General features: G+C 37.6%; 1 protein-coding gene across 3 annotated transcripts in view; it reads right to left on the bottom strand.

Moving 5' to 3' along the window:
* The window catches only part of tafa5a (TAFA chemokine like family member 5a), a 157137-nt gene that overhangs the window by 63914 nt on the left and 69294 nt on the right, over window positions 1-23929 (bottom strand). For all 3 annotated transcript variants that reach the window (XM_063500915.1, XM_063500916.1, XM_063500917.1), the window contains exon 2: window positions 1924-2073. In XM_063500915.1, the coding sequence (XP_063356985.1) occupies window positions 1924-2073 (150 nt within the window). The remainder of the gene's footprint in view (window positions 1-1923; window positions 2074-23929) is intronic.

Raw genomic sequence — 23929 nt, 5'->3', positions numbered from 1 at the left:
CACTCAAAAAGGCTATGGGACTGCAGTGAAGATACCTCATTTCTTAAAATTCTTTGAGATGTAATGGAGCCAGAATGGTGATAACGAGAAAAAGGACTCAAGATGACCAAGCTCAAGCTTCCCCTCGTTAAATAAATGTATGCGAAGATGCCTGGGCAACAACTAATGAGCCCTTTTCTACTGTAAACAACCATTAAGTTTCTTTTCTTTGTAATGATCATTTCTCTCCCTTTTGGCTGTCCATTGAAAACTATGCATTTACCATCTGAAAACACATTGTGAGCACTTAGCATTTAGGGGATGTTTTAGTTTTATCGTGAAATGCTGATGTTTTGGAGAGCTTTTTGGAAGAAGGTGAGGATTCTTAATCTTTTATTCAGGAAATGCAGAGATTATGTGTTGTATCTCAGTAATAAAAAGTTCAGTTATGTCAAGATTTTTAATAACAATACTTACAGTAATGACTTCCCACTTGAAATATGAATGTTAGCCTTTTTCTTCGTGTAATTGCTGCAGCTGACTTCGCTATTTCTATGCTACTAAGCTCAGTGAAACTCAGTTGGCTTTTTACTCAACTGGATAAGGAAACTAGGGCCCGACTATATAGGATTGTAAGGACCAATATCTGGTGATGTAAAAATCTGATGATCAGCCAAACTTCTTCTCTTCAGAAACACAAAATATTAAAACATTTCTCCAACATTTGCATGCATAGTTATTTATGGGTCCTTGATTTAACAATGCAGTTCACATTTGATGTCAACATGAAAGTTGCAGAGGATCTTCTGGCAGACAAAATATGCAAAATCAACACTTGTAACATTGTTAACCAATGTTTCTAACATCTTTTACTTTTTATATTTTTATTAATCAGCTATTGCAAATTGCTTGTCACATAGCTAATATCGGTTCTGCTTATATCATGTAGCTACTTGTATTTGTTTAGAATAACTGTCTCTAAGTCTCTGACAGTCAACATTAAGAATTCCTTCATCTGCAAGATGTCTGCACATATTACACTCTCCCAGAACATTACGGTGATGCAAAAATCTAAATACACTGAAGAGTGACAGAAATTTACATGACCACTAAATAGCCTCCACTCGGGGCACACACTTGGACATTTTCCAGAGTTTGGCTTTATCTTGTGCAACTGTATAAAATGTTCTATTTATTTTGAAATTGCAGCTCATATCAGCAGATAACCGCAGATGTCGACTTCAAATTGCTTGATCTAAAGATGACAGTCTTATTATTTTGGATCTTATTATTAGGATAAAGCAGCCTGAGAAATTAAGCAAGCACTCACATTTAGAGAGCTTAAAGCAGCTTTCATTTTTGCTTCCAAATGACAAATGTTGCTTGTTAAAATAGCTCCATTTCTCTCAGTGATGTAGATGGTTACTCAGCTTACTCTTTTCTTCTCTATTAATAATATCAATAACAATAAGAACTCTGGTTGGACTAAAACTGACATTATTACACAGGAAGTGCCACTCTTCCATGAAAAATAAGTCCATCTGTTGGCGAGGGATTTAGAAACACCCCTGGAGCTGCTTCTTCTTCTTCTTTTTTTTTTTTTTTTTTTAAAGATGAAACAGAAAAAAAGATTTAGTGCAGGTTTTACTAACATAAAGAAAGCCCTGTGATCCACTTTGCTCCACACTGTAGGTTTATCCACCTTAAGCCCTAACTAAAAAACAGCGAAAATCTAGCTGCCCCAAGACTGTTGATGCAGTTTTCTACGCTTGGATATGGCTTAATTTTACATTCAATTTTCTTTACATGCTTCAAGGCAAACACAATTCAATGTAAAAGCCAAACAACCCCGAGGAAAATCGTGTTCATGTCTGAGTAGTTTTCACTCTTAATGACAGCAAAGCTAAGTCAGAATCTACCCCTGCCCCTCCTCCTCCCTCTTACCGTCCACACAGGCGGGTCTAGCTCTTGTAGTTCCAGCGATCTGGCCCTTCTTACAGGCGCAGCGGGCCGTCTGCCTGGCGATGGTCCGCCGTGGTTGGCTGCTGTCCCTGTCCAGCGTCACAATCTCACATGTCCCCGCTGCCAGCTGGCCTGGAAATGACATTGCACCACAGGACACGAGGTCAGAAAGATGAAATCATAAACAAGGCAAAATAAATGACCCTGTCTCTTCTGTTAAATTTGTGTTATGTTGTATGTTCAGCACTGTAGAACTTTTTTTTTTTTTAATCCTTGGTAGCTCAGTTGCCAGGGCAGCAGGTTAACAATAGCTAATTTGTAGTGTCAGGTCTTATGAGAACAACCAATGCATGTGCACATTCTGATATGTCCTTATCTTTAGCAAAGACTCTAGACACATTAATATGCATGCTAAGATCATTTAACCTCAGAAAGGTAAAACTCATTGTGCTGTACCAGTTGTATCCTGGAAAGTAGATGCTTAATCACACCTGCTGAAGTATATTTTAGAAGCAGGTGTGATTTCAGTGCTGAGTGTGATAAAAGCTAGAGGAGTAAGAGCAAGGTTCAATGATGGAGCACATCCAGGTTCTTCTATTTACATTTACAAGACAGAGCCTTGGTGAAAGTGTGCACCTCTTGATGTCCTTTTAATTGCTCACGAATTCAACTTTCTTTTTCTAAGAGGCGTTGCGGTGTCTAACTTGAATAAACAGATTGGAGATGTGAAAGGGCTAGATGAAAAATCTACTTTCCTTTAACTGATTTTAACCACATCAGCAGGAATACCATTTTGTCACTTTCACTGTGAAAGCGATTTGCGTTCATTAAGGTTTGACAGGCCTGAGATCCTTAGCCCTCGACATCTCCACTGGAACCACTCACAAGCCAGCAGAGGGACACTGTGATGGGGCTGACTTTAAAAGACAATGGTGGAGAAATTACTTTTAAATTTCAGCCACCTAAAGACTACCCATGAGCTATTTCCCATTAAGGGCCACATCCAATCAGCGCACCTCTTTGAAGGTAATGTGCCCATTACCCATGAATAAAACGCATGAATACTGATGAACTTTGTAATTGCTGCCAAGCCCCACTGTCTTACACACAGACATATCCTTCCATGTATTCAATCAGGTGACCTTTGGCCTTGTAGCTGGGCCCTTGCTGCTCGCAAATTAACCTTTGTCTGTGTGTGGAGGCCCTCGGGTGCCATCTTGGAGAGGCTTATCGGGATCTAATTGTGATTGGCAAGAGGATGGAAGTTGTGATTAAATCTGGACTTGAGTCGCGAACACTTGGGTGGCTAGCTTAATGAACTGAGCGGCGAGGGGTCACACCCAGGGTAATGGGGATCTATCAGGATTCATCCACACGCAGGTACCTGCGGTGGCCATGGTCACACACACTGAGAACACGGCTGTGTGCATATAATATTTAGCTTGCTATACTCTTACGTGTGCTATTTGAATAATATGTCTATGGATATAGGTTTGCATGTGTTCAGTACCTTCAAACGTTGATTAAGTAGCATTATGCTGCACTTCAATTAATATATTTATATAAGAAGACAGATATTCAAAAAATTAATTGATGTAACAAAACGTCGTCTCTGAGAATTAGACAGCGCTGTAGTGTTTTAGCAATGGGTAAGGGTTCATGGATCCGTTACTCAAACAAATTCCTGGAATTAATCTTCTTACTGGTGATACCTGAAACAACACACCCCTACCAGTGCAGCATTCACAGACATTCTTCAGTTTAATAGTTTAACCTTTTCATAATTTAATTATTGTTCTTTTGTTTCACATTTTTGTGTGTTTTGCTGACACCAAAAAATTCTATTCCAAACGAGTGAAAACAAGCTTAAAACATCTTCTGACATATTTTCTGCTGAAACAGGCCAAATTATTTTGGCAGAAGTGCTACTTCTGTCCAAAATGTCAGAAACACAGTGTGAAAAATGCTTTGCAAAACTACTGCGACTGCTTCCAAGGAGCTGGCAGGTCACTGATAAACAGAATGCAGAATTAGCTACTCTTGAGAAACTCACTTGGAAAAGTGACACAAATTTGGTATTTGCCCTGGCAGATGCATTTGATGGTTCACTTGTATGTCAAATATAGGGTCAAAGTAAAAGTACTGTACTCCAATAAATGTCAAATTAAGTACCAGATCAAAGTAGCCAGTTATTTCAACTACTTTATCGACGTAATTAAGAACAGCACTCATCATTACCCGTGTCCACCTATATTGTCTGTGTGTCTGTTTGTGTGTGCATGCAGCCAGTTACCAGGCGTTATTGGTATACAATTTGTTATATCTATAAATACAACTCTACGAAGAAGACAGGAGATGTGATTAGAGATGTGCAGAAAGATAAATTAGCACAAGATGCCTTTGCTCAGAAAGGCATGCCAACAAAATTCACTGTCTAAAATGTTTTGCACTGAGATGAAGCGCCCCTTCCCCATCGAAACACACACACACACACACACACACACACACACACACACACACACACACACACACACACACACACACACACACACACACACACACACACTTGCTCTTCTTCTCTTTCATGCCTTCTTACTTAACTTACCTCTTGCATCTATTCTATCTTTAATGCCTGATGTCGGATAATGATGTCTGAACTGCTGTATGTGTATTTGCATCTATGCGCATCTTAATGCTACTCACTGCCTTCTTCCTGCTTCCTCTTTTGGAACTCTTCCATCGCAAGACGCTGGACAGACTGTTTAGATCTGTCTTATGCAATCTTGTGAATCACTGTGCCACTGAGTTACCATGTGCGAAGTCAACAAGTTCAGAGACTGTAGCTGATTTGACGCTGCGATTCTCTGTTGTTCGTCTATTTTGAGTCGATGGAGCTCATTAATTGACTATGTTTCATCAAACAGGGGCCTTGCTCTTGCCGCCACAGCTGTAGCTGTCAGGAAACTGAATTAATATCTGTTTTATGTTGTTGTCTTGCCGTGTATAGTATACTACTTCTTGGTATGACGATGAATCTTCTCATTTTAAACTGAGGTTAAAACGAAACAGTTCCTTACTCACATTATGAAGCTAAATAGGACAGAGAAAAATATTTCATGTTTTATTTAAATGTATATTTTTGAGCTGCTGGCACTGATCTTAACTGTTGGACTATATACCTTTAAAACTTTGAAACAGGCCTACAAACTGGTCAGGAATTGCTTGGCAACCACTGGTCACTAGGATAAAATGAGTAGTCCTTGAGCAGCTTCAAGGACTTCAAGTGTTTGCTGGAGGTTGCTAAAACTGATGACTATAGCTTGATTTAGACTTCCCACTTAGACTGTGGCAAACCAACTTACATACTAACTGCAAGCTCTTTTTATTCCTACAGTGCAACTTTCCATACCATTTAATTTGTTGTGGTATGTGTCGACCCGACCTATAGTTACATTTCTCAGGAGGTGCATTTCAGGTTGTATAGAAGCTTGCAGCATAAATTTAAAGGGGTTAAAGCGTAAGTTACAACTTAGATCTGACACATTCATATGTAAGCCCCAATCACACATGGAGTAAAGACCAGTCAGTAACTCCACGGTAACCACTGGTTGCTAAGAAAAAAATGCGTATCCCCCAAATCTAAAATTCTTTGCTGTTGCTAGGTGATTTTGGCCAAAACGAGCTAGATGATGCTGTACTGAAAACCTTGCAATTGTTTTGGTTGCTAGCAGTTTGTCATGGTCAGCTGTAGTTTGTATGGAAGACGCAGGCTTGTCTCCAAACTCTTGCCAACTACGAACCGCTAGAAGTCCAGCACAAACCAGAAACACACACTGCTCACCTTGTAAAACATTTTGGTTTCAACATAAGGCACAACCATTACTTTGAAGATTAATGGTTTCCATTATCAAATTGTGTTGCAGTTTGTTCAAGTTTCATTACAGCTCACTGGTTAGTTAGCAAATCTATGTAGACAAGTTGCCATTTTCAATGCAACAATAGGCACCCCAGCAATCTGCTTGCGACCAAAGCAATCACAAAGATGTTTTTGTGCGCAGTACCTTTTATGTGACAAGCAAACATTCACCAACTGACTGGGAAATACACATTTTCCCAGGGGGTCGTTGATGAGTATCTAGGCTTGTGTGACTGAGGCCTTGAATTGCAATTTTCAAATTATTCAGTGGGTTGAATTTCTGTGCACGTTTGAACATATTTTATGGCTGTAAAACTCAAAAACAATTTCACTTTTAAATTGAAGTGTAACAAATGTGTTTCATGGAGTTTGGTCAATGTTAAGATAATTCATCCATGCCAGCTGACGCAAGACTTTAATGAGAAGAGTTAAAAGCCATTATACACACGCTAACATGCTTAGAAAGCAGTTTGATGTTGGCCAGGTATGATATTCACCTTCTTCGTTCATCATATTAGATGTTAACCAGTTAGCACTAACACCAGAAACACAGCTCCACAGGTATGTCCACAGTAAGTAATTAATCCTTAATAATAACAAATATCTTCCTCAGATTTCACAGCAGTCCATAACTAAACCAGTAATAAAATGTAAAAATATGGTCCAACTTTCAAATTCTTGCAATAAATTCTAAATCAAATTTCCGCAAGCGTCCTTAATATGCTACTAAAAATGATAATAAAAAGTTAATACTAAAAATGTATCTGGGTTGCCATCCTGAGGAATTTGTTTCTGCAGACAGTTTTACAGACAGAAAGATATTTGTTTGATAGTTGGGGGGAATCTCACAGAAGTCTTTAGGGAAATGCCAAAACAAGTTTTAAATGCAAGTGTTCTAGGTGTTTCAGTTTTTCCAGATAATATGTAAGAGAACTTGAAGACAAGCTGGTCTCTATCTCCCAATAATGTGGGAGTTGACTTCATTGCTTCTTTTCTAAAACAAATTGCTCCAAGCGTCCCTGTGGCTCTGCCTCCAGAACACAGTGCCAAGGATAGGACAGACTCTGCCACTGTGAAACACAGCAAAGCTAAACAAACAAAGAATAAAAAAAATGAACCGAACCAAATCTCCCCAACACAACAAAGTATCCCTCCTCCCACTGGTCCTGGGGGATCTGCAGAAAAAGTTGAAATGTTAGAGGATACACAGCTCCGATAAGGCCGTCTCACCACAGCATAACTGCACATTTGGTCCACAACACAAACTCTGTATTTCTCAGAATTAATATGAAATATCATTGTTCATTTACAATTTATTACATGCACTAATGCAGTCTTTTCACAATCATCCCATGAAGAAAATGGACCGTGACGAGAGGAAGCTGTAATCCCCTTTTTGGGGATAGCCACATAAACAGTGGAGAAAAAAAAATCAGAAACTGGAAGGAATCCTTAGAAAGTAGCCCAAAGCTTGTACTAGTAGTGCTATGATTCATCATCACCCTTATCGGCTCCTGTTGTTGAGCAGTTGTCAGCTTGGCCAAATGCCTGATTAAAATGTATGTGTGGCCACCCTAGAGTGAAATGAAGGCTCTGACTGTGGCAGAAGATGGATTCATGTGGCACAGCATATGACTTAATGCAACGTAATGTTATTGACATGCTCCTGTGTCTTATTATTCCTTCTCCCGCTATTCAGCACATTAAAATTGCACAGCCATACAGGGCTATTTGACAAATGTCCAGCATGGCATTGCAGGAAGGCTTGACTCGCCCCCCGCTCCTTGCATCTTTTGCTTTGCGTCTTTTTCAGAAGGTGCTTTTTCATTCATTTTTTAAAAATATATTATTTTTTTGTCTCGTTTTGCTGCTCAAGAGATCCAAATGCAAGAAAAAGCTACTTCTAAGAATCTGCTGATCTGAATGTCTAAGATATTTATAAATGTGTGGTTAAGGCTTGCTATGAACGGTTGGTATAGTTTGGTTGCTGGTTTTTTTTCTTCTTCTTCTTTTTTCTTGGTCCTTTGAAAATCCAAAGTGTGTTAGACTCATGCTGAGATTGCATACTGTGCTAAACAAGAAGCTGCTATTACTGAACCATTTTGAGTGTCCTCCTAAATGCAGCACAAAAACACATTCTGACATGACATTTACTGAGATACTGAAGTGCGGTCTAACCGAATGAGTTTTTAATTAGCCCTCATTTTCCAGTAATACTCATGGCAGCGTACATAAGAAAGATGAGTCCTCCCATGCAAAAAATAGTTGCAAAATGTCTCTGGATGGTAAATGAACACCACGGCACACACATTTGAAGTAGTAAATGAAATTCAGCCATTTAACAATGGCTGTGCAACAAACAAATTATAAATGGGATGTACATGGGGATAAAACCTTAACTGCTCACAGTGGCATGTGAGAAAAGATGGTCCCATCAATTACTAACTCAAACACAATTAGCATTTTTTTATCATTATTATTACTATTATTATTATTGGGAATTTTTTTTAAAGCAAACTAATGCATGCTGCCTCAAATAACATGCTGCATCATGTTTCAGGTAATATTATAAACTGATTGTAAATTATATATAGCAGCTTTCAAGATAAATATCATAAAGTGCTTTACAGCACAAAAATATTAGTCTACAGAGTTTGCATATTTATATCCAAATATCTGTTTACAGAGAAGGTATAATTAGCTTAGGAACCAGAATAATTTGATCTCATTTTAAGCGCTGATTGACTGGAAGGTAGGCTTGTGATTGTACTATAATAACAGGATACAGGAACAGATAGATATAATTGGAAGCCCGCTTTTTAATGCACAAAATATGTAAAGCTTATCCTTAAAAATATTTAGTCACATTTAGATTTCAAAGATAATCATTGGGACGATGGTATTGGACACATTTAGCGGCAAAGCAATAGTCTTGAAAACTGTATTAGGAGGAGATAACACTAGCTTTGTAGTTTTTTAGAGTCGCCACACATTTGCTGTAATTTGAACCAACCAAGTGACTACCATCAGCATCTGTGGAGCCCTGTGATCTCACTAGCATGGCTAAAATTATGCTGTGTAAGGGGAAGAACCTTAAATGCTGAAATATATACATGCAGTATTGATTTGTGTATTAAGCAAACATTGTTGTAATTGTGTCTCCGAGGAGCCAAGTCACTTGTGTATATTGTGCAGCTGTGAAGCAATTACAACAGTGCTAACACGCAGATATGCGATGCATGTAATGTTTAAACAAAAATTTATTTTTCACATACTCGTCATTTAAGCTAGTTGGAGACTGCCATTTCTGTTTGGAGAAGTCACAGTGTGAGTGTGTGCGTAAACATTGCCAGGCTAAAATACTATATCACTACAGCTGTTTGGATCGAGAGAAAAGAGTCCAGCGCCAACATTGCAAGTCTATACTGCTGTTTTAGCCAAATGTAGCATTAGTAGAACCTTGGTGTCATCATTCTACCCTAAAGCCTGATGGGCTAGCTTTTAAACAAATCCTTTTAACAAGCCTAATCAAGGCTGGAAGAGCCAGCTGAAAAGCATGTGGTGTGACGGGAAGGAGAGCAGAGCAGACGATATTACAGCTTCAGGTAAAAGAGCAGAACGCTGATGAAGTGTCGGAATGAGAGACATATTTTAAAAAATTAATAAATAAAAAAACAACAACCATTTTATGTTTTAAGTGAAAGGGTTTTAGGTTACCGAGCTTAACATAACATATCTGCTCAGCTAACATGTTTAGCTAAGCTAGTTAGCTTGGCTCAACAAACATACAGGATCAAGGCATGCAGCCTGGTCCTCTCCAAAAACGTCCAGCAACTTCCACCTTTAAAGCTTACTAACCAGCATGACACATGCTGTATTTCCTCTAAAAACAATCCACTGTCTTTAAAATCTAAATCATCTATTCTAAATTATTATATATTATCAGTTCTAAAATAAATACTGTAAACCACAGTTTCTGATTGGTGTGAAGCATATTAGCATAGTAGTCTATTAACTTTAATAAAAACAGAGATACACTTATTATTATTTTTATTTGATTAATAGAATATAATTGTTGGAAGGTAGATTTCATTATCTTTTATAAAAAAAAAAAATCTTGTTCGGTTGCTCTATCTCCGGTTAAACTAAGCTCCTAATCTCCTATTTTCTTTTTACTTTTTCCTAAGGGCAGCTGATATCTTGAACTACTTTTTGACAAGCTCTGGATCCTTAATTAAAATAAACTCAGAAAAATCTAACTGATTGAAACACACACACACACACACACACACACACACACACACACATTAGACTAGAGTGACCAAAAACTCATAAAAAGTTAGCCTTGGAATTATTAATACCTCGCCTATGCTGCCATGAGTCAGAGAAAGTTCTGGAGACAATTCTCATCGGAGCGCTTCTTCATCATGCAGAGAGAGAGTGAGGGAGAAAAAGAACTGTAGCTTGGCCGATCTATTTTGGGTGAAGCAAGCTTGTATGAGTGCTTCACTTGCTTTGAGGAAGTGGAAGTGATTTGATTTTTCTTTGCTGCGTTTTTCCCTAAAATGTTCAAGTGAAGAAGCAGTCGCACGGAGGCACAAACACACACACACTAAAACATACAATTATGTATGAAAGAATATAAGCAGACAATGCAGCATACAAACTATTGCCAAGGATATAACCATGAGACAGACCTCTATCATCCTCTCTCTCTTTACATACAGTATGTGCACCCAGACATACTTAACTGAATGTTGCCATGCAACCACAACTAAAAGTTAAGTAAGTCGAGCCTCTGCTCTGTACACACCTCATGAAGATACATTTTCTGCTCCTAGTTCTCAATGTCTAAAATTTCAAGAAAAAGATGATAAGCGTAAAAAGAGCTGCTTTTAATTCCAGTCAGTCTCTCAGTGATGACCCATGTGCTAATCAGCACAAGTTAGTATATTAATTTACAAAAGTGAAATGGCAAACATGGTCAGCATTATACTAGGTAAATATTAACAGTTAACATTTACACTGGGGATGTGTCACACAGATGTCACATCAGAGCTGCCTCTCTCCTGCATAGTGTGGCTAATTAGAAGTTGTGACCCATTTCTCTTAAAAAAGAAAAAGCCATACATTTCTCATGCTTTTCAATATTCACATAAAAGAAATATTAAAGCAACACAAAAACATGTTTCTCTGTGACAAAAAAAAAAATTCATCTGCCGTATATATTAAAACAACCTGCCTTTGCAGTACAAGAGGGTTTATAAGATTTGCAAACCATTGCATTCTTTTCATTTCAATTTTACACAATGTTTCCACACGAAGGGTGTGGGCTCAAATCCACAATCTGGCTGTGTTGTGTTTACATGTTCTGCCTGTGTCTATGTGGGTTCTCTCTGAGGAACTCTCACTTGTTTTTCTCACAGTTCAAAGACATGCAGATACAGGAGTTAGGTTAATTTGTGACTCTAAATTGCCCATGAGTCTGAATAGTTTTCTGTGAGAGCCTGGAAACTGTTTCTCATAGGGTGATCCTGAATTGGATAAGCAGAAGAAAAGGGGTGGATGGACAAAGTTCCAACTGTTTTGGAAATGGGTCTGTATAATTTAAATTTAAAAGAAAAGTTTTAAAAAAAAAGCAACTGTGGCTTGTGGGGACATGAGTTTTAGACCCGCACAATGGAGAACGTTTGACTGAAATGGTTTCTCACTTTGTTCAAGAAAACTAACAATAGCACCTGCTACTCTGGGCAACCAGAAGACATTGGAAGCTAATGATATCCCTTGAATTAGCTTACCTAAGTAAACCTTTCATGCTTTTTCTTTTAAATGCTTTTTTTAAATATCTTGTCGACCAAAGGCTCTCTTTCTCTCATCTTGCTTCTAGCTTCACCAAACAGTGAATGACTTTGAGCTTTTAGGAAGAGGCAAATGTGTACTGAAAAGGAAAAGAAAAAAGGAAGATTTGTAATGAAAATGAATACAAATAGTTTAATTCTGACTATATTTTATGGACTAAAGTACTGTAAATAGGAAGGGCCACAACTCTTAATCTTTCAGTTCAGGTGTTTTCAGTCCCACTGTGTCATTGGTGTATTAAACTCAAGGTTCTAGCCATGAAGTTTGCCTTTACAATAGGGCTGGGCTATATGATCTAAAATCAAAATCACATGAACATTTTGCCTTGATTTCAGTGCATGTGTATTATTATCAGACACACAGAGACACACATATATTTTTCTTGCCCTCAGGGTTCACTAGGTACAGTATGCTAAAGTACTAAAGCTGGAATTTTTATTTATTTATTTTTTTGGTAATAAAATTAGGCTTTAACAGCTTAGTAGTATTGATTTCAGTTGCTGAAACTATTAATCGCACAGTTGTTTGTTGTCCGTTTTCGTCTTTCTGTTTAATGTTGTCTTTACTAAAAACAAAAACGGTGTCCAAATAATGGACACAGGATGCTACCTAGCGTTGCTACCTAGACCATGTATGTAACATATATATGTAACACTATATACAGTGATACATTTAAAGGGAACAGTACGTAATGGTAAGTACGTAACATTTGTCTATATACTGTAATTTAATGCTGTGTTTAAAATTTGATTACTCATTATGGCAAATGAGCCTTGCCTCCATCATATTTGGGTTCAAATATACCCTTTCTTAACATTACAAATTATTAAAAGTCAGAAATTTGAGTAGAAATTAGTAGAAAAACTGCTTAAATCTACCACTATTTCCAGTCTCTTTCCAGCGACATTGTAACTGTCTCGCTCCGTGACCTTCTTCCACGCAGTAATCAGAGCTTTTCCAAAATGGCCTCCAGAGTGTGTCAATGTAAAAATGCTACCTTGGTTTTATGGTTTATGTGGAGATAGAAGTACACTATGATAATAAAGTAGAAGTCTGGATGACAGTTTTGTTTATTTTGTTGTTGTTTTTTTTACCCCTTTTAACTCATTTTTCTAAATTCAGCAAAAAGTGGTACTTTATTATTTTTACAAAACAAAGACCATGTGATAAATAAGTTTATTGCTAGAAAAAAATCAGACATTTCACAATCTTACTGAGGTCCCAGTCCAAGTGCAGTAAGAGACAAATGAAATGCTTTTCTTCTATTAACTACATAATGAAGCAGGGACCCCCTTTTCCTACTGTGACCTTGTATAAAGCCCATAAAAAATGGTGTTTCCCTAGAGGCAACCTCTTTTCCCCAGTGTTAGTGTTTAAGAATAATGAACTCTGCTTAATAACAGGTTGTTGGTGCGAAACAATGAATGACCATCAATTAAAATGGCGGGGGAAAAAAGTAAAACAAATAGACACTGTAAGCCTCGATATCGCCGGAAAGCTCATGTGCTTACACACATGCTGTCACTTCACTAAAGCAGTAAAGCACATTTTTTCTCGCCCTGAGGATACGTCACAACAGGGCAATGATGTTCAGGTGAAATCCCTTAAACCTTGCTATGGTTTAGCAGACTATAGACCCAGAACATGTCAAAGTCCAATCATTTCTGTCATTCTGCTCCCCTCAGGGAAGCATCTAATGTCAGACAGCGTTAGTCTCCTGATCAGATCTGGAATGTATTCTTTAATAGACTATCTATAACTAAGTGTGTTTGGTAAGAGCTTATATACATTTTGCACATGCATGGATTGCATGCAGTTGTCATATTACTTTCAAAATGGGTAGTCTTTGTTACTGCACTTTATTTTCCTATATAAAAAATGTTCTCAACCCCCCTTTTTATATTCTCTCACTGACATGGACAGAGGCACTCGCTAGGGCGTGGGACATTCACGATTTATAACCTGTCTTCCCCAACAAAATATCAGTTGAACAAAAGCTATTTTTTGAAAAACTCTTTATCCAAACTTCAAAAAGGTGCACTCGTGCAGATGTTCTGGATTCTGTACAAAGCACCGACACATTTTTGAACGTGATGTGAAGAAGAATGTGGACCTACAGTGAAAGGAGAAAACAAAAACTAACCTTCGGAGTCACAGTCACAACATACAAAAAAGTAATGGATTCATGTTTCTGCATCAGGGTGCCACAAAGTCTTTGTAGCTCTGCTGGAAGTGCTTCCAGTGCTGTGATGCAACTCAAACATGTAACTGCAGAACAGAAAGTATGATTAGTCAACTGGAGGTGTTTGTATTTGCCCCTTTATGTCTCAAATTCAGACAAAAACTCTATTTATTGTGGATTAAAACACGACACAAGGTGAGCTAATGTCTGCTGCTCTTGATAATCTTAGACAATGTTATATTTTGTGATCTCGCAAAGCTATTTCGAGGGCTTCTCAGTGATTGTCACAACCATTAAGTGGCTACAAAAATGGAAGCACAATTATTTCAAGTAGGCTTTATAATTAATGTGAAGGACTTCTTGGCATAATCTGTTACTGTCTGTGAAGGAAAGAAAATGTGTGAAGTCAGGAATTTTTGGCATTTATGTGCTTGCGTTTCTGTCTTGGGCTATATATATGGAATACACTTAAACAAACGTGCCATAACTAAATAATGCTTGCACTTAACTTTAATTGTCATAATATAACTATAAACACTTTTCAATACTAAATACACTCGCACCAACCTACTTTTTTTTAATGTACCTCTTTATCTTGCTTTTTTTTCACTCTGTGGTTTTGAAAATGGTATCGAGTATCATATATTTTCTGTGTATAGGTATCAAGTTTAAAATTCTAGTATCATAATAACCCTACTGGATATTGCAGTTTAATCTTCAATCACACATACCACCACATTTAAAATTGGAATCACCATTTTACCACCAAATAATATAACATAATCTAATAATTATGTTATATTAAGTGAAAAGAATGTCATTTTATATATAATCAGCCCAAGTTCACCTGCTTGTTGTTACATTATGTTAAAACTGTAAAGCTGAAGTTCATCTTTTGAAAAAAGAAAAAAAATCAAAGTGGCTTGTGTTTTCAGGGAAGTAGAAGTTTCGAAACAAAAATGTTTAATCTCACCTGAATTATCCATCTACTGCACACTGCAGTGGTGCTATGGCGATCAACAGGTGACACTCAGTTATAAATAACTCCCTTCCTACAGGGGAATCTAAAGCAGAAGCAACCTCGACAGAGACACATAAATATAAATGAACTTGGACTTTGTTAAGTGAAACAGGCTGGTCACACATCCACATTCGCTCCTATGGATTCCATCCATTCCTAATCCCCCACCTGAACTACAGTATTCAGCTCAGTTATCTCAATTCTCTGAGGCTTTATAGGCTGCTTAAGTATTAACGAGAAAGCACAATTCTTTCCACAGCATTTTATCTTCTTTCAGTTACATTAAAGATGTAAAGATGATCAATTATGTAATATATTTCACTACACACTGAGACAACCTAAAAATAAAATATATAATATATATAATAATAAAATCTATTTTATATAGAGTGATGGTATTGATGTTAATTGTAAAGTTAAAGTTGCATTTCATGACAGCAGAAGTGTGCAGTCTGGGCACTGGTGTATGGGAGTGGCAGGGTGCATGGCTCCTTTCACTTCGGCTCGATCAGCATGCAGGCTAGGATGTTGGGGAGAGCGGTGATTGAATACAGAGGCTGCAGGCCTCAGCACTGCCTTTAATCTCTACTCCCCATTTAAGTTGGCCTCTGTGTTGCCGCTCTGCTGAGGCTCAGCTGGAGCATAAAGACACCAACGCGCACAAACAAACACATACACACTGCCACGTCTGCCAGCCCTCTCTCAGTCCCATCTGTCTTCTGGTATGTCCATCTTTGTGTTTTTACGTGTCCCCATCTCTGATCGACTGTTTCTCCTTTTTCATCCACCTTTTGGTAGTCTGACTGTGTTTGCCCTCCATTTTCAGTTTGTAAGTTAATCAGAATATATATATAGATACCAAACTGTTGCGGAGTCCCTAGTGTAATAATCAGAGTTTACCTTCCAGGTCTTATGTGTTAGTGCATGTGAACTAACACATAATACCTGGAGCACCATGCATTTTATTTTATTGCCCAATAGGGAACACAACAGACTGTATTTAATAAGTGGTGTAACCATACTGAATGAGTTTAGTTACAGTTATCTGTAACAGTAAACCAGTACTCCCGTGTCCTCATAATTTTTACTGTGTGTGTTGGGGGATGGGGGGGTGTTATGAGCAAGGAAGGCGTGTGTTGCGATTGCAGTCGGCATTATACTGAACAAGGAAGTAAAAGCTGCAGAAAACAGGACTTGTAAAAAAAAAGGCTTGTTTGTGAGTTCTTATTAATTCTGTTCCTGTATTTCAGGGTGAGCAGAGAAAACAGAAAAGTTACGTCGGTAGATCCGCAAACCCTATTTATAATAACTAGTTATCAGTGAAAAAACAGCCAGAGCGCTCTTTTGTTTTGTTTCTACCTCCCTTTTTTTTTTTTTTTTTTTTGAAATGGCATACCAAATCTCCGACATTGGAACAACTGGCATTTTTTCAGGTTTCATGAAAAGGCTATTTTACTACGTGATGAACACATTTATCCATATTTGCAAGTATTGTTGAAGGCACTGACAATTTGGAGAAAAAATGATTTAACAGGCCTTGGAAAATATTGTTCACACACCCTTAAAAGCAAAAAAATAAAATAAAATAAATCCATATTTTGTACTAGCTAGTGTAGTGCCAGAGCCTGTTTGAGGTGTATGTGAAAATCCAGTTTGCTGACGATGGTGACCCAAGCAAACATTGGGAGAGAATAACTGTTCTTGAGCATTTTTAATTATTTAAAAGCAGAGAGTCAATATATGAAGAGGCAACTCTGTACTTCTTTCACAAAAGGAAGGAAACGACCCCAGGGAGTACAACACTACAGTATAGTGCAACACGGGGAATGGAACAGTGTCCTCATGTTTAGACAGACAAAAAATAAAATAACAAGCCTGCAAAACCAAAGAAAAGACCTGGCAATATATTGCTTCTTGCTGAGGAATCTCCACAAAATAATATCAACAAAACAAATAAAAAAACAGATGGAGAAAATGCAAAGTTTGGGCTCGGAAGAACCCAGAAGATACTCATCCAAAGTAGCCCCTGTGATGGACAGGATATGCTGTTAGCTGCAGGAAGTTGGCAGCCGCACCAGGCTGAAAGTTAATATTTTGTCTCCCAGAGGGGAAAAAAAAACGAGACTGTAAGCACAACTTGGGATAAAGGAGACGAAAACAGAGAGGCGCAACCCATCAGAGCCTCCACTCTCACTGATGGGTCCCGGCTTTTGGCTGCTTTTCAGGTGAACTGCTCCAGCATCAATAAGCAATGAAAGTGAGGCTGAAGCTGATTGCTGCATGAAAATTTCAGAACGGGCCCGCTTTTTTGACATGGTTTGAATGAGGCTGTGTGGAGAATCAAAATGAAAATCAGTGAGAAATCTACTTCAAAGTATTTGCAGAGTGGTGCGTCTTCTGCATTTACGTGCTTAAATATAGCCTCAGGTGTAAAAGTTGGAATGTCTGCCGACCAGCCGGAGTATTACCTCGAGTGAAACAAACAAACAACGGCTCTACAACTCTGTTTATGACTAACGCAAGCATTTCCAGGTAATATTTTTTTGTGCAAGTCGTTTTTGCTGTCAGAATTTAGGGAAACCGTTACATCTCCATCCATGGAGATACAAGCACAAATATTCATTGTACTCACAGGCAATAAACACAATACTTTTTAAAATGTAAGTGTGAAAGTAGTAGACTTTCTATTGTCTGTGTTAATCTTGAATGGGAGGGAGTAGAGTTTTATTGGAGCAGTTGTGTTAATGTTAACAACATCCACCAAGATCTTCAAGGTCAAGTTAATGATTTATTGGTTGAAAATTGACAGAAATCCTTATAACGTGGACACTATGATTCTTGCAAGTAGGGTGTGTATTGTCAACATATAGAGGGTAATGTATGAAGATTTAAAATATTATCTCACATTTGACCTCTGACATGTCCTTCAAGGTCAGAAGTCTGGTCTAAAGGACAAAGTGATAATAATTCCACATGAAGTTTTTTAAAACTATGTTTCTTACTGCCATTGTTTGTATTGTCAACATATAGGCATATAGGGAGTGATATATGGGGATTCTATATATCATGTGATTTTGGATCCCTAGGTCGAACTTTCATAAATTGTTTTTAATTTTTAAAATCAAAATGTGTTATATCTATAAATAGTCAAGAGAAGAATGCTGCCTAGTTACTTAGAAACATACTGTAACATAATAAACTCACCATATTCATGTCTATTTACATATCAATACTTGTTATTCATCACCTACTCCTACATAATGTCTGTGTCATCAAAGTTAACATCTGTCATACTATCCCTTATCTGATTTTTACTGCACTACAAACTTTTTAAAATACGCTTAAACAGAACAGAGAATGCAACATGAATATATACAAAATACAGAACTATTGCTTTTTTATTGCAGGTTGGGTTTTTTGAACAAAGAAAAACTCTTTTAGGTCTAGGGAATGATCATTTTCCAAACCGCATACTGCAAATTACACTTGCCCCTAAAATTTATTTTGATGCTAGGGGGTCTTTTACAATCAAACATTGTTTTATGAGTTTGGAGAGCCTATCCTGGCTACCATAGGGCGACAGGCGGGGTACACCCTGGACAGGTTGCCAGTCTGACAATCTGCAGGGATAACACAAAGAGATAGACATCCATTCACTCACATTCACACGTAAGGGCAACTGAGATTCACCAATCAACCTAACCCCATTATGTGCATGTTTTGGGACTGTGAGAGGAAGCCTGAGTATCCAGAGAGAACCCACGCAAACATGCAAACTCCATGCAGAACGGCGCCGGCCATACCACCATGCTGCCCTGTTTCAGGTACAGATGCTGAAAAACATGTATCTAAAAGGTGTTGTGGCAGATCAGCAGTATTTGACCCATGGGGGGAAAAAAGACAATTCAACAAATGTTGCGATTGTATGTAAAAGCCAGTTTTAAAGGTTTTTCTGCTGAAACGCTGGAAGATTATGGCATTTTCAACCAGCACATGAAACTAGTGTTAGCTCAATAAATAATTAACTACAGCACTGCAGCTGTCAGAGTCTGAGTTTGCTGATTTGAAAATGGACTGTTTTGTCTACATCTGTCTGAAATCAATGACCCGCAGTTTCAGAGCGTGAAGATTTTCAAGTAATAAAAGCCATTCTAAAATACACAGGCATAGAAAGAGACCTGGGAACGGGAGGAGTGGGAAAGCTGGGAAAATGTCAGTTGCCAGATGTCTCCAACTGTTTCATCATGTACCAAGAAACCCCCTATATGTTGTGCCTGATTAGCAGCTCACCCAATTATCACTGTGCAACATTAGGGTGCCAATAAGTGCCGGGAAGCCGTTAAATAAGCCTACAGCTTTCACTTCATTCAGCCCTCAAAGTTTGCAATTTGCAGTTTTCTGTGGATGTCACCATGTCTGGGAGTAAGAGCAGGAGGGAAACGAAAGAAAGTTGATGAACAGAGAGGGAAGGCAAGTGAGAGATGTTGATAAAAAAAAAAAGCAGCAGATGAAAATGAGAGTGCAATCAAGTAAAAATCACAAAAGAGAGACTGAAAAGAGGTAAAAGAAAATAACTGAGTGATTTGTGCCATGACCTAAGTTATTCAGTGAGATTTATCTCTCCTCTCCACTCCACCGTACCTCCCTACCAGATGAGCCGAATAAAGACGATTCCCTCAGCTGAACAAAAGGTCTTTTCTTAATCATCCCAATAATGCTGCTGACAGCTGACTGACTGACAATGAGACAAATACACAGAAAATGAAGCTCGTCTCATGTCGGACCATTGTAAAGAGGGGCTTTCATTCATGTACACACATGCTACATTTCCCCAGAGCTGCTCGTGAGTGACTGCAACAGTTTTCGGCGTGTTGGAAAGTGGAAAACCCGGTGTCAGAAATGTCATCTGAATGAAAGACAAAGGAAAAAAGAAGAAGAAAGTAATTTGTCCCTCCAACTTTTCTCTTCATTTCAAATGTTTTTCAGATGAATAATTTGGTGTCCTTGTGATGATTGCTGAGAAGAGTTTTGTGTGATTGATGCTTTCAGATGCAGGGACAAGCTGTCATTTTGTCATAGTCTCACAACACGTCCGTATCATGCTGGTACAATAGAAAATCAGGCCATGCGGACTAGCTCTTTGAGTGACTGTTAAGTGATTTTCTTTTACACAGAAAAACCTGCACATTGATGAAAAGAGCAAGAGATAACATTTTAAAATAAAAAGGAATTTAAATGCACTGACTAAAAGAGTGAAAAAGTGTCATTTCACATCACTAGATGCTGCATGATTTTTCTTTGAAAGGCTGGTAATAATAATAGGTTTTGAGAAGGAAAAAATCTATAGCTGATTTGAGGAATTCCTTCATCGTAGCTCAGTAAAGTAATGCCACTAGTATATGCTGAAACACACAATTTAACTGGGCATCTGAGTAGGGATTATTTAATTTTGTGTTACAGCAGGTCTGTAAATCGTCATCGAGTCCTTGGGTAATTAGCACATACAATGATAACTAACAATAATCATGTGATCAGTTCACCAGAACTCATACTTATGATACCTTTCATATCAAAATTCTGAAAAAAACAATGGCATTTGTTTTGTTTCAGTAACATTGGTAACATAGACGTCATGTGTACCAAGGTTGCAGTTCTGATGGGCACAGCATACACATACTTGGGATGGGCAGATTGATCCAAATATCAATAGTATCGATGCCGACACTGGTACTGGTGTTAAACCGATACTAGAATGATAGAACTGATATTTTAGTTTTTATTTTATTGATTGTAGTTTTCGATTTTCAAATTTGCCTCATATATGAACTATAAAGAATAAATTTTTAAAAATGTCTTAACAAAACGTTTATAGCATATTTAAAAAGCAGAAGTTGAACCAAACTCTTTAAGACATTTAAAAAACCTAGTTTCAAAATAAATAAAAAGCTGAAAGATGCATTTTATTGTGTTAATTGTGTGAAAAGTAAAAACCACAGTGATTTAGTTAGGTATTAAATTGTTCAAATTTGGCAAATTGAATATGCTTCTCATACATCATGACACTGCTCTCCTGTATTGGGATCAGCAATACTGGCCCTACATTTACTGGGTGTTAAACCAATACTAAAATTTGCAGTACTGCACATTTAGCATACTGAAAAAGGACTTAGGAAGGCCACAAGTACAGGAGTTATTGATAAGAAGGGCAATATAAGCCGAGTATGGAAGCTCTTTGCATTTCAGGCAGATGACCAAGGGGTGATAATCGATTCACAAAAGGAAATATCCAAACACTGCTATCATACTTTTCAGACCAAGGGAGAAAATACTGTGTGACGTATCTGTACATTCAAAGAACTCAAGTTGAGTAAGTTTCACGATGCAGCAACAACATTCAAATTCTTATTCTTATCATGTTATCCTGAAAAAGAACTGATAAGTTTTTTTTAAGACAACTGGGATTACAGTTGTGAAAACAAATATATCCCATAGGCTCAAATGTTACCAATGGCTAAGATTAACTACTTAAGCTAACATCATGTAACTACTGTAAACCGTGTAGAATGATGTCCGTAAGCTACTTGGCAACCATCCTAATAATTCAGTCTGTGTTCTGTTAACAAAACATAATATGAATATTTTCTGTTTTGTTATTTAGAGAAATCCCATCTTTGTAATGTTACTTTTTTCTTTTTTAAATAAAGGAATTCTTTGCCCTGTGATCTTTTACCTTTGCTTTCTTTTGGTATTTGTAACTGCTGAATTTATGGTATCGTGACATCCCAAGCTACAGCTACATTGTTATTGGCTGCCCTTATTCAAGTCTGAGCATGGGTTAAAACACAAGGTCCCAAAACTACATCTCTATGAGACTGGTAGAAGCTCCAGGGCCATCAGCCAGTAACAGAGCCAAGATACAAATATTGTAATATGTCCTAGCTGCACCGATAGAGATCAAATGAATTAATGATTTGGCCTCTGCCTATAATCAAAGAAAGTGATGGGCTCAAGTTGACCTAATGGCTCTACAGATAAATAAGCCCTTAATCCTCCAAAATTATCTGTAACACTGCTGCTTATGCAGATCAAGCATATCACCCCCATTAAAACCATGCAGCACTTCCAGAGCAGCAGTACTTGTGCTAACAATTTCCACTAATGTTTGCACTTATCATCTATTGTATGTATGACAACCTTTAATTTTCACTGTATGTGCACATTCTTCTAAATTGCAAGTCACAGCTTAACTGTAACATGTTACAAGTAACATGCACTGAGAATGAAGCTGCTATCTGTGGTGCATTTGTGTATTTAAGGTCTCTGGTGTAAAAGATTCATTTGTAACATATAAAAGCTAAAATGTTTCTCTTAAAATGTGTTATGGACATGTAATTATACTTTATGGCTCATAAACATGGTAAATGACTGCGTAGTACATAATACTTTCTATGTTAGAGACTGGGGTAACATAGAAGTGCAAGAATGAAATCTAACAGCATATTAACCATCACGAGGGAAAAAGACCATTAATAGAGGAATTCTCCCAAGGCCATTTTTTGCACAGCATATATAATTGGGTTACTTAGCAGTTACTGCAACCTCATAAGCCCAGCCATTTTGTTCAGCTAAGCTTGAGTCATCAGGTTTTCTAAAAGGGGCTCATTTGTCTGGGATATAACTGTCCCCACATGTTGTGAGAGTTTAAATAAAAAGTTTGATGCCAAAAGAATGATAGGGTGTTGTAATATCCAAGTGGTGCTTAGCACATGGGTATAAATGCCCTGAGTCACAAGGTCCAGATTCTCAAAACCCTTAAAACATGGGATTCCTCTACTCTCTTTAAGAGTGTTTTCTCTCACTCTTTGTGCAAATAAAAGAAAAATGGACCAGTGGATTATAGTTGTAGTTTTCTATATCTACAGGACTATCTGAAGTGCTGCGAGTTGGCTTCTTGATAACATACTTTACACCATGTAGTGATCATTACTCTAAAAGACAAAGACATGAAGATAAAGGTTAAAAGTGGAGCATTGCTTAATATACGGTTTTAAATGTCACTTTGGGTGTCATATTTAAATGCCATGTGAATGTCTGTGCAGTAAGGCGGAATTCACTGTATACTTTTGAAAATATACTGTAGCAAACACTTGTAAGTAATGAAAAAATGACAAGATCCTGACAACCTCTTCTTGTGTCTGACAACCTAACATTCCTCTCATGCTGCTTTCTGCATCTGCCATCAATCTGCCATCAAATTATTCATCTAGAGAATAACTGAAGTGAATAAAAGAAAGGAACAAAAGGAAAAACAACCCTCACCTTTTGTTTTTTAATCTCGTGACGCATCCAAACACACTTTCCCCCCCTCTGTCTTATTTCCATAAGAATCAGAGGAAAAGGTGTCAGACAGGCCAACGTGAATGCTACATTTTCACTGCACCACATTTGACTGTGCAAAAATAAATCTGATAGAGGTTTATAGTCGAATGCACACACATGACTGGTAACAAAAAACTAGACTCGACATACGTAATGCTGATCAACAAAAGCTGTTAAAAGTTATTACAGAGCTCGTGACTTCAACCCATGAAATACAATAAGTTTTGTTTTGGTTGTAAAAAATAAAAAATAAAGCAAAGGTGATGTATATCTTATTTGCATGGTAATATGTCATTTATTGCTCTGTAATCATGATGTATGTGTGCCATCTCTGGAAAATAAACCTATCAAAAGTTCTTACTCTGCTCATTTTTCATTTTCAACTACACGCCTCTGGACAATTTTTGAACGAAAGAAAGAAAAAAGAAAAAATCTCGACTGGGAACTACCTCAGTGAAGGCCGCCACATTGTCGGAGGGAAACTTCTGCTCCCATAATTCTCCTTCAAGACATGCAAATACATCATCTTTTCCAAAACTCCCCACCCATTGCCACAAACTGCAGCAAAAAACAAGCACATAAAAAGGCAAACTGTGTCTTATATTTCACTATTCTGGCAGGGGAAGCTGTT

Source organism: Pelmatolapia mariae, linkage group LG17 (assembly GCF_036321145.2).
Source record: "Pelmatolapia mariae isolate MD_Pm_ZW linkage group LG17, Pm_UMD_F_2, whole genome shotgun sequence".
Taxonomy (NCBI): domain Eukaryota; kingdom Metazoa; phylum Chordata; class Actinopteri; order Cichliformes; family Cichlidae; genus Pelmatolapia; species Pelmatolapia mariae.
The sequence above is the reverse complement of the archived record's forward strand: the minus strand, read 5'-3'. Positions and strand labels throughout refer to the sequence as shown.